Source organism: Suricata suricatta, chromosome 12 (genome assembly GCF_006229205.1).
Source record: "Suricata suricatta isolate VVHF042 chromosome 12, meerkat_22Aug2017_6uvM2_HiC, whole genome shotgun sequence".
Classification (NCBI taxonomy): domain Eukaryota; kingdom Metazoa; phylum Chordata; class Mammalia; order Carnivora; family Herpestidae; genus Suricata; species Suricata suricatta.
The window spans coordinates 1,114,802-1,128,585 of record NC_043711.1 but is presented as its reverse complement, the minus strand read 5'-3'; the positions used below and the strand labels follow the sequence as shown (position 1 = coordinate 1,128,585).

Here is a 13,784-nt window from a genome sequence, read left to right as displayed (position 1 = left end):
CCGCCCCCCCCGCCCGGCCTCCCGTCCTTACCAGGGGTTTCCCTGCCCAGTCGTACTCGTAGTCGAACACGAAGCCGCTGCGGTCGAAGAGGTCGGTGAAGAGCTTGCGCAGATAGTCGTAGTCCGGCTTCTCGAAGAAGTCTAGGCGCCGAACGTAGCGCAGGTACGTGGCCATCTCCTCTGTGGAGAGCCGGAGGGGCACGGGGGTCAGCGGGGCGGCGGGCGGTGCCGGCCGGGGTGGCGGGGACCGGGCGCCCCTCACCTGGGAAGCTCTCGCAGAGCACCTCGATGGGCGTGGCCCGCTTGGTGTCCCCGATCTTCTGGTAGCGCTCCTTGAGCGTGTCGGCCTGCAGGGACAGCGGTCAGGACCCCGACCCCGAGGCGCCCCGGAGCCCGCGCCCCTGGCCCCGCGCCCACCTTGAGGCCCTGCCAGGGCAGGCTGCCGCGCAGGAAGTACATGAACATGTGGCCCAGCGCCTCCAGGTCGTCGCGGCGGCTCTGCTCTGCGGTGGGGGGAGGGGGGGCAGGTCAGCGCGGCCCGCGGCTCCCCTCCCCCCAGCCCCTCCCGCGCGGCTCACCCTTGCCCAGGTGCGTGTTGATGCTCATGTAGCGCGCCGTGCCCGTGAGGCTCTTGTGCTCGCGGTACGGGATGTGCTTCTTGGTCTCGGGGTCGATGTACTCCTTGGCCAGGCCGAAGTCGATGATGTGGATGGCGTGCTGCCGCTGGGTGCCTGGGCGCCCCACCAGGAAGTTCTCGGGCTTCACGTCGCGGTAGATGAGGCTCTTGGCGTGCACGTACTCCATGCGCGTGATCTGCGGGGCGCCGCGCCTCAGTGCCCGCCCCAGCGCCCCCACGCCCGTCCCCACGTCTCCGCCCCGCCCCAGAGCCCCCACCTGTCTCCCCCTCCCCGCCCCAGCTCCCGGCGCCCCCTCCCCAGCTATCTCCACTACCCGCCCCAGCGCCCCGCCCGCCTCCCCTCGCCCGCACCAGCTGGATGGCGATCATGAGCACCGTCTTGAGCGTGAACGTGCGATCACACAGGTCAAACAGGTCCTCCAGGCTGGGCCCGAGCAGCTCCAGCACCATGGCATTGTACTTCCCGCACGGGCCGAAGTAGTAGACCTGGGGGACGCCCTCTGCAGGGGACCACACACAGACTCGTGAGGCCCCGCCTGCGAGGCGCCCCCGCCCTGCCGCGCCGCCCCCGCCGCCCCCGCCCTACCTGTGGCGCTGAGCTGCTTGTAGAAGCGGTACTCCAGGTGCAGCTGAGGGGCCCGGGACTTGATGGGCTCCTAGGAGGGGCGGGCGGTACACGCGGTCAGGTCCCCCAAGGTGTGCGTCCACCCTCCCTCCCCTGAGAGGGCTGCAGGGGGCGGGGGCGGGGGTGGGGGCGGGGGCCCGGCTGGGCCTGGGCGGCGGGAGGGAGGGCCTGGACTCACCAGTTTAATAGCTACGTATTCATTTGTATAGAGATTCTTCCCTGTGGAAGAGAGGCTCGTCAGCGCGGCATGCCCCCCACCCCTGCAAAGAGGAGACCCCCACCCCTCCAGGGACCAAGCCCCCCTCCAACTTGACCACGTCCTAGGAGTAACAAGAATACCTACGAGGCCTGCCCCGCCGTGGGGGGCACTCCTGTGTCCACACCCTCAGCCTGGAGCCCGCCCTGCCAGCCCTCCGTCCCCTCCACCCCCACCCCGCCCACTCAAGGGGGGCTGCTCCCAACTCCTCTCTATGGGTCCTTCCCGCCAGCACACCAGCTCGCTGCAAATTCTCCCATCTATAAAAACAAAAAGAGAACAGAGCCATGGTGACCCTGGGACCCCATTCAGCTCCCACTACAGAGAACCAGGAGGCCGTCCATGCCCTGGCCAATCCCCCAGGCCACGTGACCAACACCGGACCCCCCCCCCCCCCCCCCCCCCCCCCCCCCCCCCCCCCCCCCCCCCCCCCCCCCCCCCCCCCCCCCCCCCCCCCCCCCGGCTCCCTGGACTGCCCCCCCACCTCCCCCTCACTGTGGAGCAAGGCCCCTGGCAAGAAGCCCCACGGGGAGGCTTGTCCTGTTCACGTCCTGCGAGGACATGAGCAAGGTGCTCCATGCCCTCTTGGCCGTCAGGGTGGGGAGCCCCCTCCTGGCACTGAGAGAGAACTGGCCCCAGGCCCCTGGTTCCGGTGCGCCAATGGGAGACTGAGTCCCTGACTGGCTTCCCGGGACAACAGAGCTCACACCAGGCCTGGGTTTGGCAGGCCTTCTGGGGACATTGGCCCCCATCACCAGCCCCCAGGACCCCTGGAATCCAACCTCGCAGAGCTGTCAAAACTAGAGCCCCTGATGCCGGCGGCACCCAGACCGGCCTTCTGGCTGCTCAGGGCTCCCGTGAAGGGTCTGGCCTCCCTGCGTGCGGACACCTGACGCCCACCTGCTGCGTGACTGTGTGGGGGCGCCCCAGCCCCTGTGGGCGTCACTGTGCCCAGCGACGTGGGTACCCATGCCCCTCCCAGCACTGTCCTGTCCATGCCCTTGGGCTGGCCTCACCGGGCCCCAAAGTCCATGAACATGGTCTCCACGGGGTAGGCTTGCTTCATCACCGTCTGTCCCACTGTCCTGGGTAGGACCCGTCCGGGCCTCAGCTTCCTCTGGGTCCCGGTGCATAGTCTGGGCGACACCCGCCCCCATGTGGTGGCAGACGTGGCTGAGTACCACCTCACAGGACACGGCCAGGCTCCCCACGCCTGTCAGTACACTGCACCGGTCACGGCCCTACCCCGGGTGCCCGGAGGGGTCTGCGCCACCTCGGCGCCCAGCGTGGGAGCATCTGGCTGCGCCTGCCGTTCTGGGGCCTCTGTTCCAAGTGGCTGTTTCAGAGTAAGCCTGCCAATGTCCCCAGAAGGCTGCAGAGAGGTGGCCTGAGGCCCCGCAGGAGAGGCTGACGAGGGGCCATCCTAGCAGCGGGTCCCCCAGCCGTGACTCGGGGATGAACTTCCCTCGCTGATGTTTCCGGTTCCCGGCGGAGAGCCTGCGGGAACCTCCGTTAGATCCATTCCAGGGGCACAGGGCAGGTTGGGACACGTTTATAAATGGTACTGTTTTTTAATTTTTATTTTCCAACTCTGCTGCTCAAATAGAAAGCTTCATTTCTAGCTGCTTCCTGGGAGAGTGCCGCGGCCACTGTGTGCGCGCCGGGCGGCCTCGGCCCCAGCCCGCTTCTTCCCCTGTGGCTTCTCCGTTTCTGCCTCGTGTCTGGCCAGGGCCTGGAGGGATGGGCAGAGGGCCCCGTCTTCCCACAGGCCGCGGCTCACTTGGTTTGACAACTAAGAGGCTCATGGGCTCTCATGAGCAGGGAAAGAAAGCTCCCTTCAAGCCCTGCTCTCTGGGTTTTGATAAAAAATGGGTTTTGCCTTTTGCTTTTAATTTTTTTAATGTTTTATTTATTATTGAGACAGAGAAACCAAGCATGAGTGGGGAAGGGTCAGAGAAAGAGAGACAAAGAACCAGCAGCAGGCTCCGGGCTCCGAGCTGTCAGCACAGAGCCTGACGCGGGGCTCGAACTCACGAACTGTGAGATCATGACCTGAGCCGATGTTGGCCGCTTAGCCAGCTGAGCCACCCAGGCGCCCCTAGGTTTTGCCTCTTGTGTGATGAAAGTTTCAAACCCAAACCAAACGCTAGTGCAGGAAAGGCCCACATCCTCACCGCCCAGAGGGCTCCAGCGCCTGCTCTGAGTCCCACCCATTATCTGCACACCTACCACCCACTGGCTGTTCTTTGCTTTTTTTTACTTTTGAGAAAGAGAAAGTGCGCGGGTAGGGAAGGGGCGGAGAGAGCTAGGGGGATCTTACACAGGCTCTATGCTCAGCGCAGAGCCTGACGGGCTGGGCCCCATGGCCCTGGGACCCCGACCTGAGCCGAAATCAAGAGTTGGGCACTCAACCCACAGGGCCACCCAGGCGCGGCTGGATCTCCCTTATTTTTAGCTTAAAAAAACAAGACAGGCAGCATTTCAGGAGCTGCCCCCTCAGCAGCCCGGCCGGGGGGACTGCAGACCAAGCTCCGGCGCACTCGGGGCTTGCTCTCCCGGGAGGCGGCCACCTGGCCCGCACACGCCGGCGTGCCTCGGCCCGAGCCCTGGCGAACGCAGGATCCTGGGCAACGCCAGCCCTGCCCGGTCAGTCTCCACCTTCACCTTCACGTCCCGAGAGGCAGCCACCGAGGCGGAGTCGTCTGGCATGCTCTCTCCTTGCTGGCTCCTTCCACACCCCACGCAGTGGCAGGTCCCTCACAGGGACACGGCCTGGCTTAGCAGGTCACCCCAGGGACCAGCCACTCTGTTCCAGAGTCCTCTGGGCGTGGCCGACGAGACCAGCACCACACGGGACCTCCTGTGGGCGGGCCGGGTCCCTTGCCAGCTGTGGGAGTCCCCAGCCGGCCGTCTGTCTGCTTCCGTGAAGTGTCCGTTCACATCTCTTGCCCATTTTTAACTTTTTAAGTAATCTCTACAGCCCACGGCGGGGCTCAACCTCAGGACCCCGAGATCAAGAGCCACGTGCTTCTCTGACTGAGCCCACTGAGTGCCCCTCGTGCCCACGTTTAATCGGAGCGGCTGCACCCCAGGGACCGTTGCTGCCGAACGGCACTCTGCTGGCGGTGCCCGCCCGTGGGCACCCCTGCACTGAGCCTGCGTGGCAGCCACTGACGCCGGTGCGTCCTGCTGCAGAAACCTTCGTCCTGACCTCGCGCGGGAACTCAGGGAGAGCCGGTCTCCGGAAGTCCAGTCCGAGGTGAAGGCAAAACAGCGTGTCCGCACACGTCGGGGCCATGCAGGGGCCTCTGGGAGCCTCGCCAACGTGAGCAGCCTCCCTGCGCGTGCCGAAGGTGAGTGGCCGGAGGCCAGACAGGAGGAAGGTTCTGGGCCCACACAGGTCTGGAGCCGCGGCCATCCATTGTGCGGAGGCCGCCCTGACCTCCCCTGACATTTGGCGGAGAACCCAGGACTCACCGTGGGGCTGGGCGGCTCCAGCCTTCAAGGTCAGCCCTCGGCCCCCCCCAGCGGAGCTGGAAGCTGGCCCTCGGGCCATCGAGAGGATCTGCAGGACAAGCCAGAACCCAGACAGTGACCTTGCGACACCCACAATTTCTCACATGGTACGCCACTAAAGTGGGGGAAAGGCGGCCAGTCAATCACGAGGAAAAACAAAGTCAAAGGCACCCGCGAGCTGGCCAGTGAGACAATCACCAGTCGGTCTGAGGGTTTCAGAGCAGAGGAAGCAGCAGACGGGAAACGCTGACAGAGAGGCGGGGGCGAGCGGCGACCGACAGCGCGGAGGACACGGGCTCCCCCGGGACGGTCCACGCAGACTGGACGCGGCCGCACGAAAACGGGGGAGCTCCCCCGAGAGCACAGGGAGCCGACCGACGCGCAGAGGAGGGAAGCTAACGGAAAGCCGGGAGCAGCCCGAGGGGCCTGCAGAAAGGCATCAGACACTCTCAACCCACGTGTAGCTGGAGTCTGAGGACTCGAAGAGACGAAAACGGAGACAGAGAAAACACGGAAGAAATAACGACTTGTTTCCCGATGTGACGAAGGAGCATCCTCCACCTGAGCGGCTGCGGGAAGCCCGACCGGCCTGGTGGAACCCAACCTCGACGGCGTGGCCCGGACTCGGAAGCCAGAGGCGAGAAGGAGCGCCTTGACGGTCCCATCGGGACAGCGAGGCCGGCCGGCTCTGGCGCCCACGCGCACGTCCCCACGGAACGGCCTGACCGCGCGGGCGCCGGTGGGCACCGGGCACCCGGACCCTCACAGGCCGCGCCCACAGGAGTTTGCAGATGGGAGCCCGTGTCCTCACCGACACACCTCCCCACGACCCGGCGCTCTGACGGACCCCGTGCGCGAGACTTGGAGAGGACACTCGGGCCAGTCTGAGCCACTAGAGCGGAAATCCACGCCTGGCAGCGTCCCTGAGCAGGACGACAGATGTGGACACAGAGCACCGAGGTAACAGCGCCCAGCCACGGGGCCCCTCGCAGAGCCGTGAGGGCAGGGGCCGGGCCGAATGGAACACGCACCTCGGGCTTAGAATGCGTCTTGAGGCACCAGCCGCTGCACCCCCGGCCCGGCACACGCGCCCCCGTCTGGAGAGAGCCCTGCCCTACAGGCTGCTGGCAGGGCCCCGGCCTGCCGTGTGCCCATCTGGCTGTGTGAGCGAACGTGCGGCAGGGGTGCGGCAGGGCGGCTCCGTGTGGCCTGAGCTGCGGACTGCTGGCCGGGCTGCCTGGGGGCCCTGCTGTGCGGGCCGGGCCGGGCGCAGCTGGACCCGTGCCCCGGGGAGGGCGGCTGTCTCCCCCGTGAATCCGGCAGGGTCAGTTACCGAGTGACAGACACCATCGTTGTCGGAGCCGGGCACCTGCCTGCCCTCCAACCTGCGCACGGAGGTCAGACGCCGGCCCGGGACCGCTGCTGGCTCAGAACCCAGCCGGGGCTTCGGGCGGTGAGCCCCCGCGGCCCAAGCCCAGCTGCGCCGCCTCTGCAGTGGCTGAGGTTTGGCTCGGGCCCAGCACAGCGACACGAGCGCAGCCTCGCGGGGCCACCAGCGACACCGGTCCCGACTCCGCCTGCGCCTCCTGAGCTCTCACTTAACTCCGCACACCCACGGGCGCCCACCAGCCAGGAGCGGACGGCTGCATGTGGGTCCCCCGCACGGCGGCTCAGAAGCCCCCCAGAGGCGGCCCTTGGCAAGGCGGGGGGAGGCCAGGCTCCCGCCCCTACAGCACAGCCACCTCCTTTGGAAGCAGAAAACTCGCACGTACCTGAATTCCAGTCCCGACAGCCTGGAGGCCATCTGTGGGCAGTGGTCGCGGTCCCGCCGCGCGGGCTCCCCTCCCCCAAGCCCCAAAACACACACGAGTGGGCTCACCTAGCCGGAGCTCCCCGAAGTTGCCACAGCCTATCTTCTTCCCGACCCGGAAGTTGGGGCCCACCATCAGGACCCCCGAGCTGGTCCCCGAGCTCCGGACACCGTGGCTGGTCCGGCCGCCGGCCTTGGACATTCTCCGACCCTCCTCCGACTCCCCTTTCCCTCCTTTCTTGTCAAAATCCATAAGTTTGTGGTACCCTGGCCTCTCCACGGTGACTCTGCTGCCGAGCAAATCCCGGGCCTGCGCAGACCTGAGCTTGCGGGCGGCCCTTCCGGGCTAGTGCAGCATGGTGGCCCGGCGGGCTCCCCGCTAGTGAGACGTGGGCGCGTGCCAGGGCCCAGCCGTGGCGCTCATCTCGGTGGCCTCGGGGTCGCATGCAGGGGGAGGACACATTCTGTTGGCAGGTTCCGCAGCCTCAAATCCCGTGGCTCCCAACTGCAGAGAAACAAAGGCGGGTTAGAAGGCCAGAACCCCACCCCCTCCCCCCTCCCGTCCCCGACCAGCCTGAGGGTCCAGAGCCCAGAGCCTAGACCCCAGACGGGCAGGGAGACCCGCAGTGCGGTGTCAGCTGAGGGCCATGCCCCCGAGGCTTGTGCAGCTCGGCAGCGTCCTGGGCACAGATGTGACCCGGGACCTTCTGGGCGGCCCAGGAGCAGTGACTCGGGCCGTTGTGAATTGCACGGTGAGAGGTGCTCTGCCGCGTGACCCCCACCCCACGGCTCCCCGCGGGTGGGGACGGGCAGCCGCTTCATCCAGAGGGAACGACGCCAGCCCTGAGGCAGGGGGCAGACAGCTCACAGAAGCTCCCTCGGCTGCCGGACACCCCGGGGGGGCAGGGACAGTGTCGCCTGACCCCGAGTCCTCCCCGAGTCCTCCCCGTCACGGCCTGGCCCACAGGGAGGGCCAGGGTGCGGTGCACACACACGCCCCACACAGCGCTCAGAAAACCGCTCGGGCCCAGGCCCTCTGTAGTCAGCAAGAAGCAAGGCCCCGCCTGCTTTGGGGACCATTGCTCCCGTGTGCCCTGGGGGCCCCAGGCCATCACCCCAGCGGGTCCTAGGTGACGACCAGTCCGGAACAGGGCCCAAACACAAAGAAGGCTGCCTGCAGGGACGTGCGGGTCTGAGGCCAACGGGCCCGCCCACCGTGCGCCACCGGAGCAGCCACAAGTCCCGTCGTCCACCTGAGGGCGAATCTGCAGTCTACCCTTAGAACTCGTTCTCCCCCAGCGGCAGCCGCCCCCAGGCTCCAGCCAGACCCCGGCCCCCGGGCGCTGGAGCACTGGACCTGCCCGACCAGAGGGGCCGGGAAGCACTCTCTCCCCCCGAGGGCGGAGGCAGCCTGTCTGCGCTTCTAAGTCCCTAGCTCATGATTCTTCGCCTGACGGAGCTGGGGTCCACGTACCATGCAGCTGCCCCTGCAGAGCACGCTATTCAGTGGTCTTCAATACACTCAGAGTTACCCAACCATCACCACGATCCATTCCGGAACATTCCATCGCCCAAAAAAATTCCCATCCCCATCAGCAGTCACCCCCCCACGAGCCCCTCCCTTCCGTGGACGAGCCTGTTCCGGACAGTCCTGCACGTGGACTCCCACGCCACATTGCCTCTCGTGTCCGGTTCCCTCCCGGAGCGTCGTGTGTTCAGGGTCCGTCCGCGGGGCGGTGGGTGCGGGCACCTCGCTCCTGCTCGCGGCCAACCGAGTGTCTGTTCATCTGTCGGCGGACATCTGGGTTGTGTCCACCTTTGAGTGTGGAGAAGTGTGTGCGTGGACGCATGCTTCTGTTTCTCTCAGCGCATGCCTGGGGGTACACCTGCCGGCTCAGATGGAAGTCCCCACACGCGCACCAGGGCACAGCTCTCCGTGCCCCCGGCCCCCGCGCCGCTGTCTCGGTGGGCGTGCGTCCGGCCTGCCTCTCCCTGAACGCCTGCCTGCCTTCCACAAAGTGTCCCCCCGCCCCCACTGCGGCGAGGGAGGTGGCCACACTCTCACCGGAGAGTGACCACGTGTGAAGTAGCGAGGATGGAAGAGGACCGAGCAGGAGGCCCGGCGGTGCGGACCCTGCGCCAGGACTGCCCAGGGGGCTGGGCGGGGCAGAAATGGGCAGGAGACTGGCGCTCCCCGAGTCGGTAATCATCCAGGAGTTTTACAGAACATGCCTGTCCCCGGCAAAAAGTTAAGGGCCACAGGCTGTGGGTCCTCGTGCGGAGGCCCCGTGCCCACAGAGCCCACATGTCCGTCACACACCGCAGGCTCTGGACCCCACTAACGGACACTCAAACAAAGTTTCCGTCAGATTTTCTTTCCGTTGCAAAGTAACCAAGAACATACGCCCGTGCACATTTGCACACGCACAGGTGCATGGACACCCATGCACAGCCACACACACACACACACACACACACACAGACCGTCAGAGTCCGACGGAAAACCCACGGAAGCCGAAGGCTCTCGGGAAATGCTCAGGGAGCCAGAACCCGCCTGCCAGCCCTGCAGGCAAGCAGCGCAGAAGCCCGGCGAAAGCTGGGAGCAAACCCCCTCGGGGCCGCCCGGGAGCAGGCTGCTAGGGCGCCTCCAGGCAAATGAAACCAGGCGGGCACACACTCGGGGTAAGTGATGGCAGATGTGGCCTTTGTCCTGGGGCCTGGCATGCAGCTTCTCAAACCCGGGCACCTCCTGACTTCCCGGCGCACCGGAGCTCAGGCCGGGCCCGGGCACCACAACGGAGCTGTGGGGCTGGGGTGCAGGGAACAAAGGCTGGAGGGGCTCGGCGGCCCCTCTGCAGGCAGGGAGACCCAGCTCTGGATTCCACCCCCCAGCCCACCCCGCACACAGGCTTCCACAGGGCAGGAAGAGCCCCCAGCCCTCCTGGGAGGCCCCTCCTCAGCCGTCGGCACTCGGTGGTCCCTGGCAGCCCCCTCGTCCCCTGCGCAGTGGCCCCCCCTGCACTTGCGGGTGGGGGGTACCCTGGGCCCGCACCCCAGATCGGCAGGGGCGTCTCCACCCGGCCTCATGATCCAGGGTGCAAGCCACCTTGGGTGTGCAGAGCCGCCCTCTGTGGGCCAGGCAGACCCGTGTGGCTGTGGGGTGGCTCCAGGGTCCCCTCTGAGAGACCCCAGTGACGCCGGGGGCCCGGGGGCCAGCAGCCCCTCCACCAGCCTCCCCCCTCCACAACAGGCTCCCTCTGTGTGCACCTCCCAGCAGCCCTTCGCAGCCTCACGGTCCAGAAGGGGTCCTGATGGCCCAGCAGGCAGCAGGGACAAGGCGACCGGCGCCACACCAGAGCCCTGCCCATGTGCACACTGCCCCACCACGGGTCCCTGGACACACGCCAGTGCCCCCCAACTGCACTCCCCCAAGGCCGGGGCGCTGGCCCAGGGGGTCTGCCCCCACAGGTCCCCTTACCACAGGGCAGCTGTGTGACCCACCACCCTCGGGGACAGCAGGCACCACGGAGACAGGTGAGCAGCCCTTCACTCAGACCCCGTCCACGGACAGCCCAGGGGACACCCCTATTCAGAAAAAAAGAGCCACCACCCCACAACCCCAAAGGCAGCAGAGACTTGCAAATGTTCTGGAAGGTGGCCAAAGTCGCCATGCCCCGGTAGGCCATCCCACCCGGCAGGGGCCACACGGGGACATTCTGGGTCCTCTCGGGACACTCTGAGCACCAGGTGGGACCCACAGGGGAATGTCAGAGTGAATCACGTGCTGGCCTGTGGGAAGCGGGGACAGGGACCACGCAGCGGGGCTGAAACAGGGCCAGGACCATAGCCTAATAAGAAGAGTGCTCCTCCAGGTCCCGGGAGGGGGCAGGGGCGGCCTGGCATACCTGGGGGAGGCCGGGTAGCCCGAGACCTCAAGGGAGCAGACGTGTCTGCTGGCCCAGGCCCAGCGCCAGAGCTAAATACACTCCTCCTGGGGGAAGGGGCCTCCCATCCCTCACTCAGGCCTAAAATAAACCTGGTCCCCACGCAAACAACATGGCCCCCACTTCCTGCCACGGGACAGGAATCCCACAGCAGGACAGTCCCCTGCCCCCACCACGGGGACCACCGCCCAGCACCCAGGCAGCCCCTGGAGGCAGCCGGTCAGCCGCAGCCCCACAGTCGGGTCTCGTAGAGACTGCTCTGGGCCGGGGCGGTGCTCCCCCACGAGCACCCGCCTCTGCTGAGTTACCTGCCACGGTTTTCGGGGCGTCCTCCATCTTGTCAGGGCCAGGGGCCAGCTCCCCTGCTGGAGGCCCCAAGACCCCCTTCTCTATCTCCACTCAGTGATGTCACAGTCCCTGGCTGACATCACAGGCACAGCCCCGGCCCAGGCCTGGGACACGTCTGGGAGCACACGAAGGAGGCGGCACTGGGTGCGGGCCCAGAAGCGCCCGCCTCACTCGGGCCCCAACTGGGCATCCCCGGCCACGCGCCTCCCTCCCCTGAGCCTCCATCTCCGAGGCACCTGCTGCTGGGCAGGCGAGGCCGCCTCCCCAGGATTCCCCCTGGGTTTGGGGTCACAGTGCCCCAGGAGCTCCAGTTCCCTTTTGCCGTGCCACTCCCCAGGAGCAACCTGGACCCTGGAGACATGGGCGACCTTGTAGCGGCAGCTGAGAAGCCCAAGGTCACCTGCAAGGTCATGTTATGCTGAAGAGGAAAGAAGTGTCCCCAAAAGCACAGGCACAGAAGCCGCCTGCCTGGCACCCCCATGAGGCCACACTGACGCACGATGAGCAGAAACGGGTCATCATATGTGCAGCTGCAGCAGAGATCCGACCCCAAGCACACCTGGAGGAGGAGCGCGCACCCACCCAGCGGGGCCGCCAGGCGACCCATGGGCTGAAGCGGGGAGAACTGTCCTCGGTGGGCGCCACACATGGGCCACGTGTGCCGAGGAGGTGCCTGAAGTCCCTTCTTGGTGACCAGGAGGGAAAGGCGGATGTCCAGGGTCAGGGAAAGCTCAGAAACCCCGCAGGCGCACTGAGAGGGCACCGAGTTCGGGCCAGGACACAGGGACAGAAGACAGCAGGTGAGGGACGGAGGCACAGGTGACAGGCCGCCAGCACCTGCTTGCAGCACTATTGGAACAGCAGACGGGTGGCCCAGGCCCACGGACCGCGAGCAGCAGGGCCCCAGGCGCCGTGCTTCCCTGGGTGCTCTGGACGCTCTGAGCTCTCACAATGAGTCAGATTATAAAAGAGACGCAAGGTCCCGGGGCAGCCAGGACCGAGCGAAGACCCGTCAGTAGGTGTCTTCCAGACAGCAGGGCCATGGCAAAGACGTCCTGGTACAAGCCGGCTCCAGGGACCTGGGTCCCCTGCTGGCACCTCCTGCTCCGTTTCGACGGCAGGAAGCGATACCTGGGAACCTGGGGGAACGGCTGGTGACTGTGGCACCTCTCTCTGCGCCTGGCGGTTCCTGTAACGAACGGCTGAAGGCAGACAGGAGGGGTCTGGGGCGGCGGTGGGGACGCCCGTGTGGCTGGTGCAGGCGCGGGCCCTCTGCCGGATGACCACCAGCGGCCGAGCGTCGGGCGGGGTCCTGCTCCGGCAGCACTGACCCCCACCACGTCCGCACAGGCCGTCCAGCACGGAGTCGCCATCACGTTAGCAGAAACACGCTCGGCCGTGCCGGGAGTGTGCCGGGGCGGGCGCGCCGTCTGGAACAGAGCACGTCTGTAACCCGCCATCATCACCAAGCCCCCGGCCTCTCCCCACAAACCCCCATCCGCACGTTTCCACAGAGCGAAGTGCCTGGCCAGGGGGCAGGTTGTCCCACCACACATGAAGGCCCCAGGGCACCACTCACTGGCCCACTGGCCCAGCACCACAGCAGTCCTCGGGGTGGGCGGACTTGTGTCCCCCAAGAGTCATGTCCTGACGCCTGGAAACGTGGCCCTATTTGCAAATCAGGGAAGGCCCCTCCTCAGACACGCGTCCTCGTGAAGAGAGAACACAGATGCCCAGGAGGGGCAACCACCATCTTCACGGTGACTCCAAGAATGACCCGAAGCAAATGATGTGAAACAGACCACCCGAAGCAAATGATGAGAAAACAGGCAAACCCCAGAAAAAACACAAACGGCCTTACAGGTGCGGGGCCCAACACCACGGGCCAAGTGCACGGCCACGGAAAGCCCAGGTGGGGTGCAGGGCTCGTCCCCCCGCAGAGGCACCGCCCCTGGCCCGGCCTTCGCGGGGCGCACTCTCCCTCCAGCACACTCCACTGCGCAGCACGTGACCCTCACGACAAACGAGGCCGTGTCGGGGACAGTTTAGTCGTGGGTGAGACTTCCGGTCAACAGCATGGGGGGACTCAGAAGTTCCACTCAGATTCTCAACCGTGCAGAGGCCGGTGCCCCGAACGCCCGTGTTGGTCACGGCTCAGTGGGGAGAGCGCCCGTCGTCACTTGTCAGAGACTTAGAACAGGGGTAACGTTCCGGAGCCACAAGAGTGCGGGAATAAAGACCGTGATGTCAGCAGAACCGTGCGTTTACGTGGAGGACGTCCCCGAGGGGGGTGGAGGAGGCCGCCGGCACTGCCACCCACCTGCGGAGGGACAAGTGACCGCCCCCATTCCGCGGGTCCGGCAGCCTTGTGCACAGAAAACAAGCGGCAGACACTGCCAGCCCCGAAAAGCATGTCCCTGTGTGTGGGCAGACGTCGAAGAAGTGGCCTCTCAGGCTCGGGGGGGCCCCTTGTAAGCCGAGGTGTGGGGAGAAACCCCAGGACTCTGGGTCCGCCCTTCCCACGCAGGGGCCCACGTTCTCCCTCCGAGGATACATATCCTCCACCATGAAAACAATGCAGAACGGTGGAGGAGGGGAGAGCAGGGTGGGGGACAGGAGCGGGGGGGGGGGGGGGGGGGGGGGGGGGG

At 66.4% G+C, this 13,784-nt stretch overlaps 1 protein-coding gene and 1 long non-coding RNA gene across 2 annotated transcripts in view; both read right to left on the bottom strand.

Moving 5' to 3' along the window:
• The window catches only part of CSNK1G2 (casein kinase 1 gamma 2), a 12,645-nt gene extending 1,464 nt beyond the window's left edge, over positions 1-11,181 (bottom strand). The window contains exons 1-9 of the mRNA XM_029916617.1: positions 11,097-11,181; positions 6,914-7,349; positions 1,441-1,481; positions 1,224-1,293; positions 989-1,137; positions 579-813; positions 418-503; positions 263-347; positions 32-180 (exon numbers count right to left, since the gene is read on the bottom strand). Coding sequence (XP_029772477.1) covers positions 32-180; positions 263-347; positions 418-503; positions 579-813; positions 989-1,137; positions 1,224-1,293; positions 1,441-1,481; positions 6,914-7,097 — 999 coding nt within the window. The 5' untranslated portion in view covers positions 7,098-7,349; positions 11,097-11,181. The remainder of the gene's footprint in view (positions 1-31; positions 181-262; positions 348-417; positions 504-578; positions 814-988; positions 1,138-1,223; positions 1,294-1,440; positions 1,482-6,913; positions 7,350-11,096) is intronic.
• On the bottom strand, positions 4,625-6,907 carry LOC115273544. The gene is made up of 2 exons (XR_003900827.1): positions 4,996-6,907; positions 4,625-4,856 (listed from the first exon to the last, which is right to left on the bottom strand). It is a non-coding gene; the product is annotated as an uncharacterized LOC115273544 (long non-coding RNA).
• Positions 11,182-13,784: the final 2,603 nt, after the last annotated feature.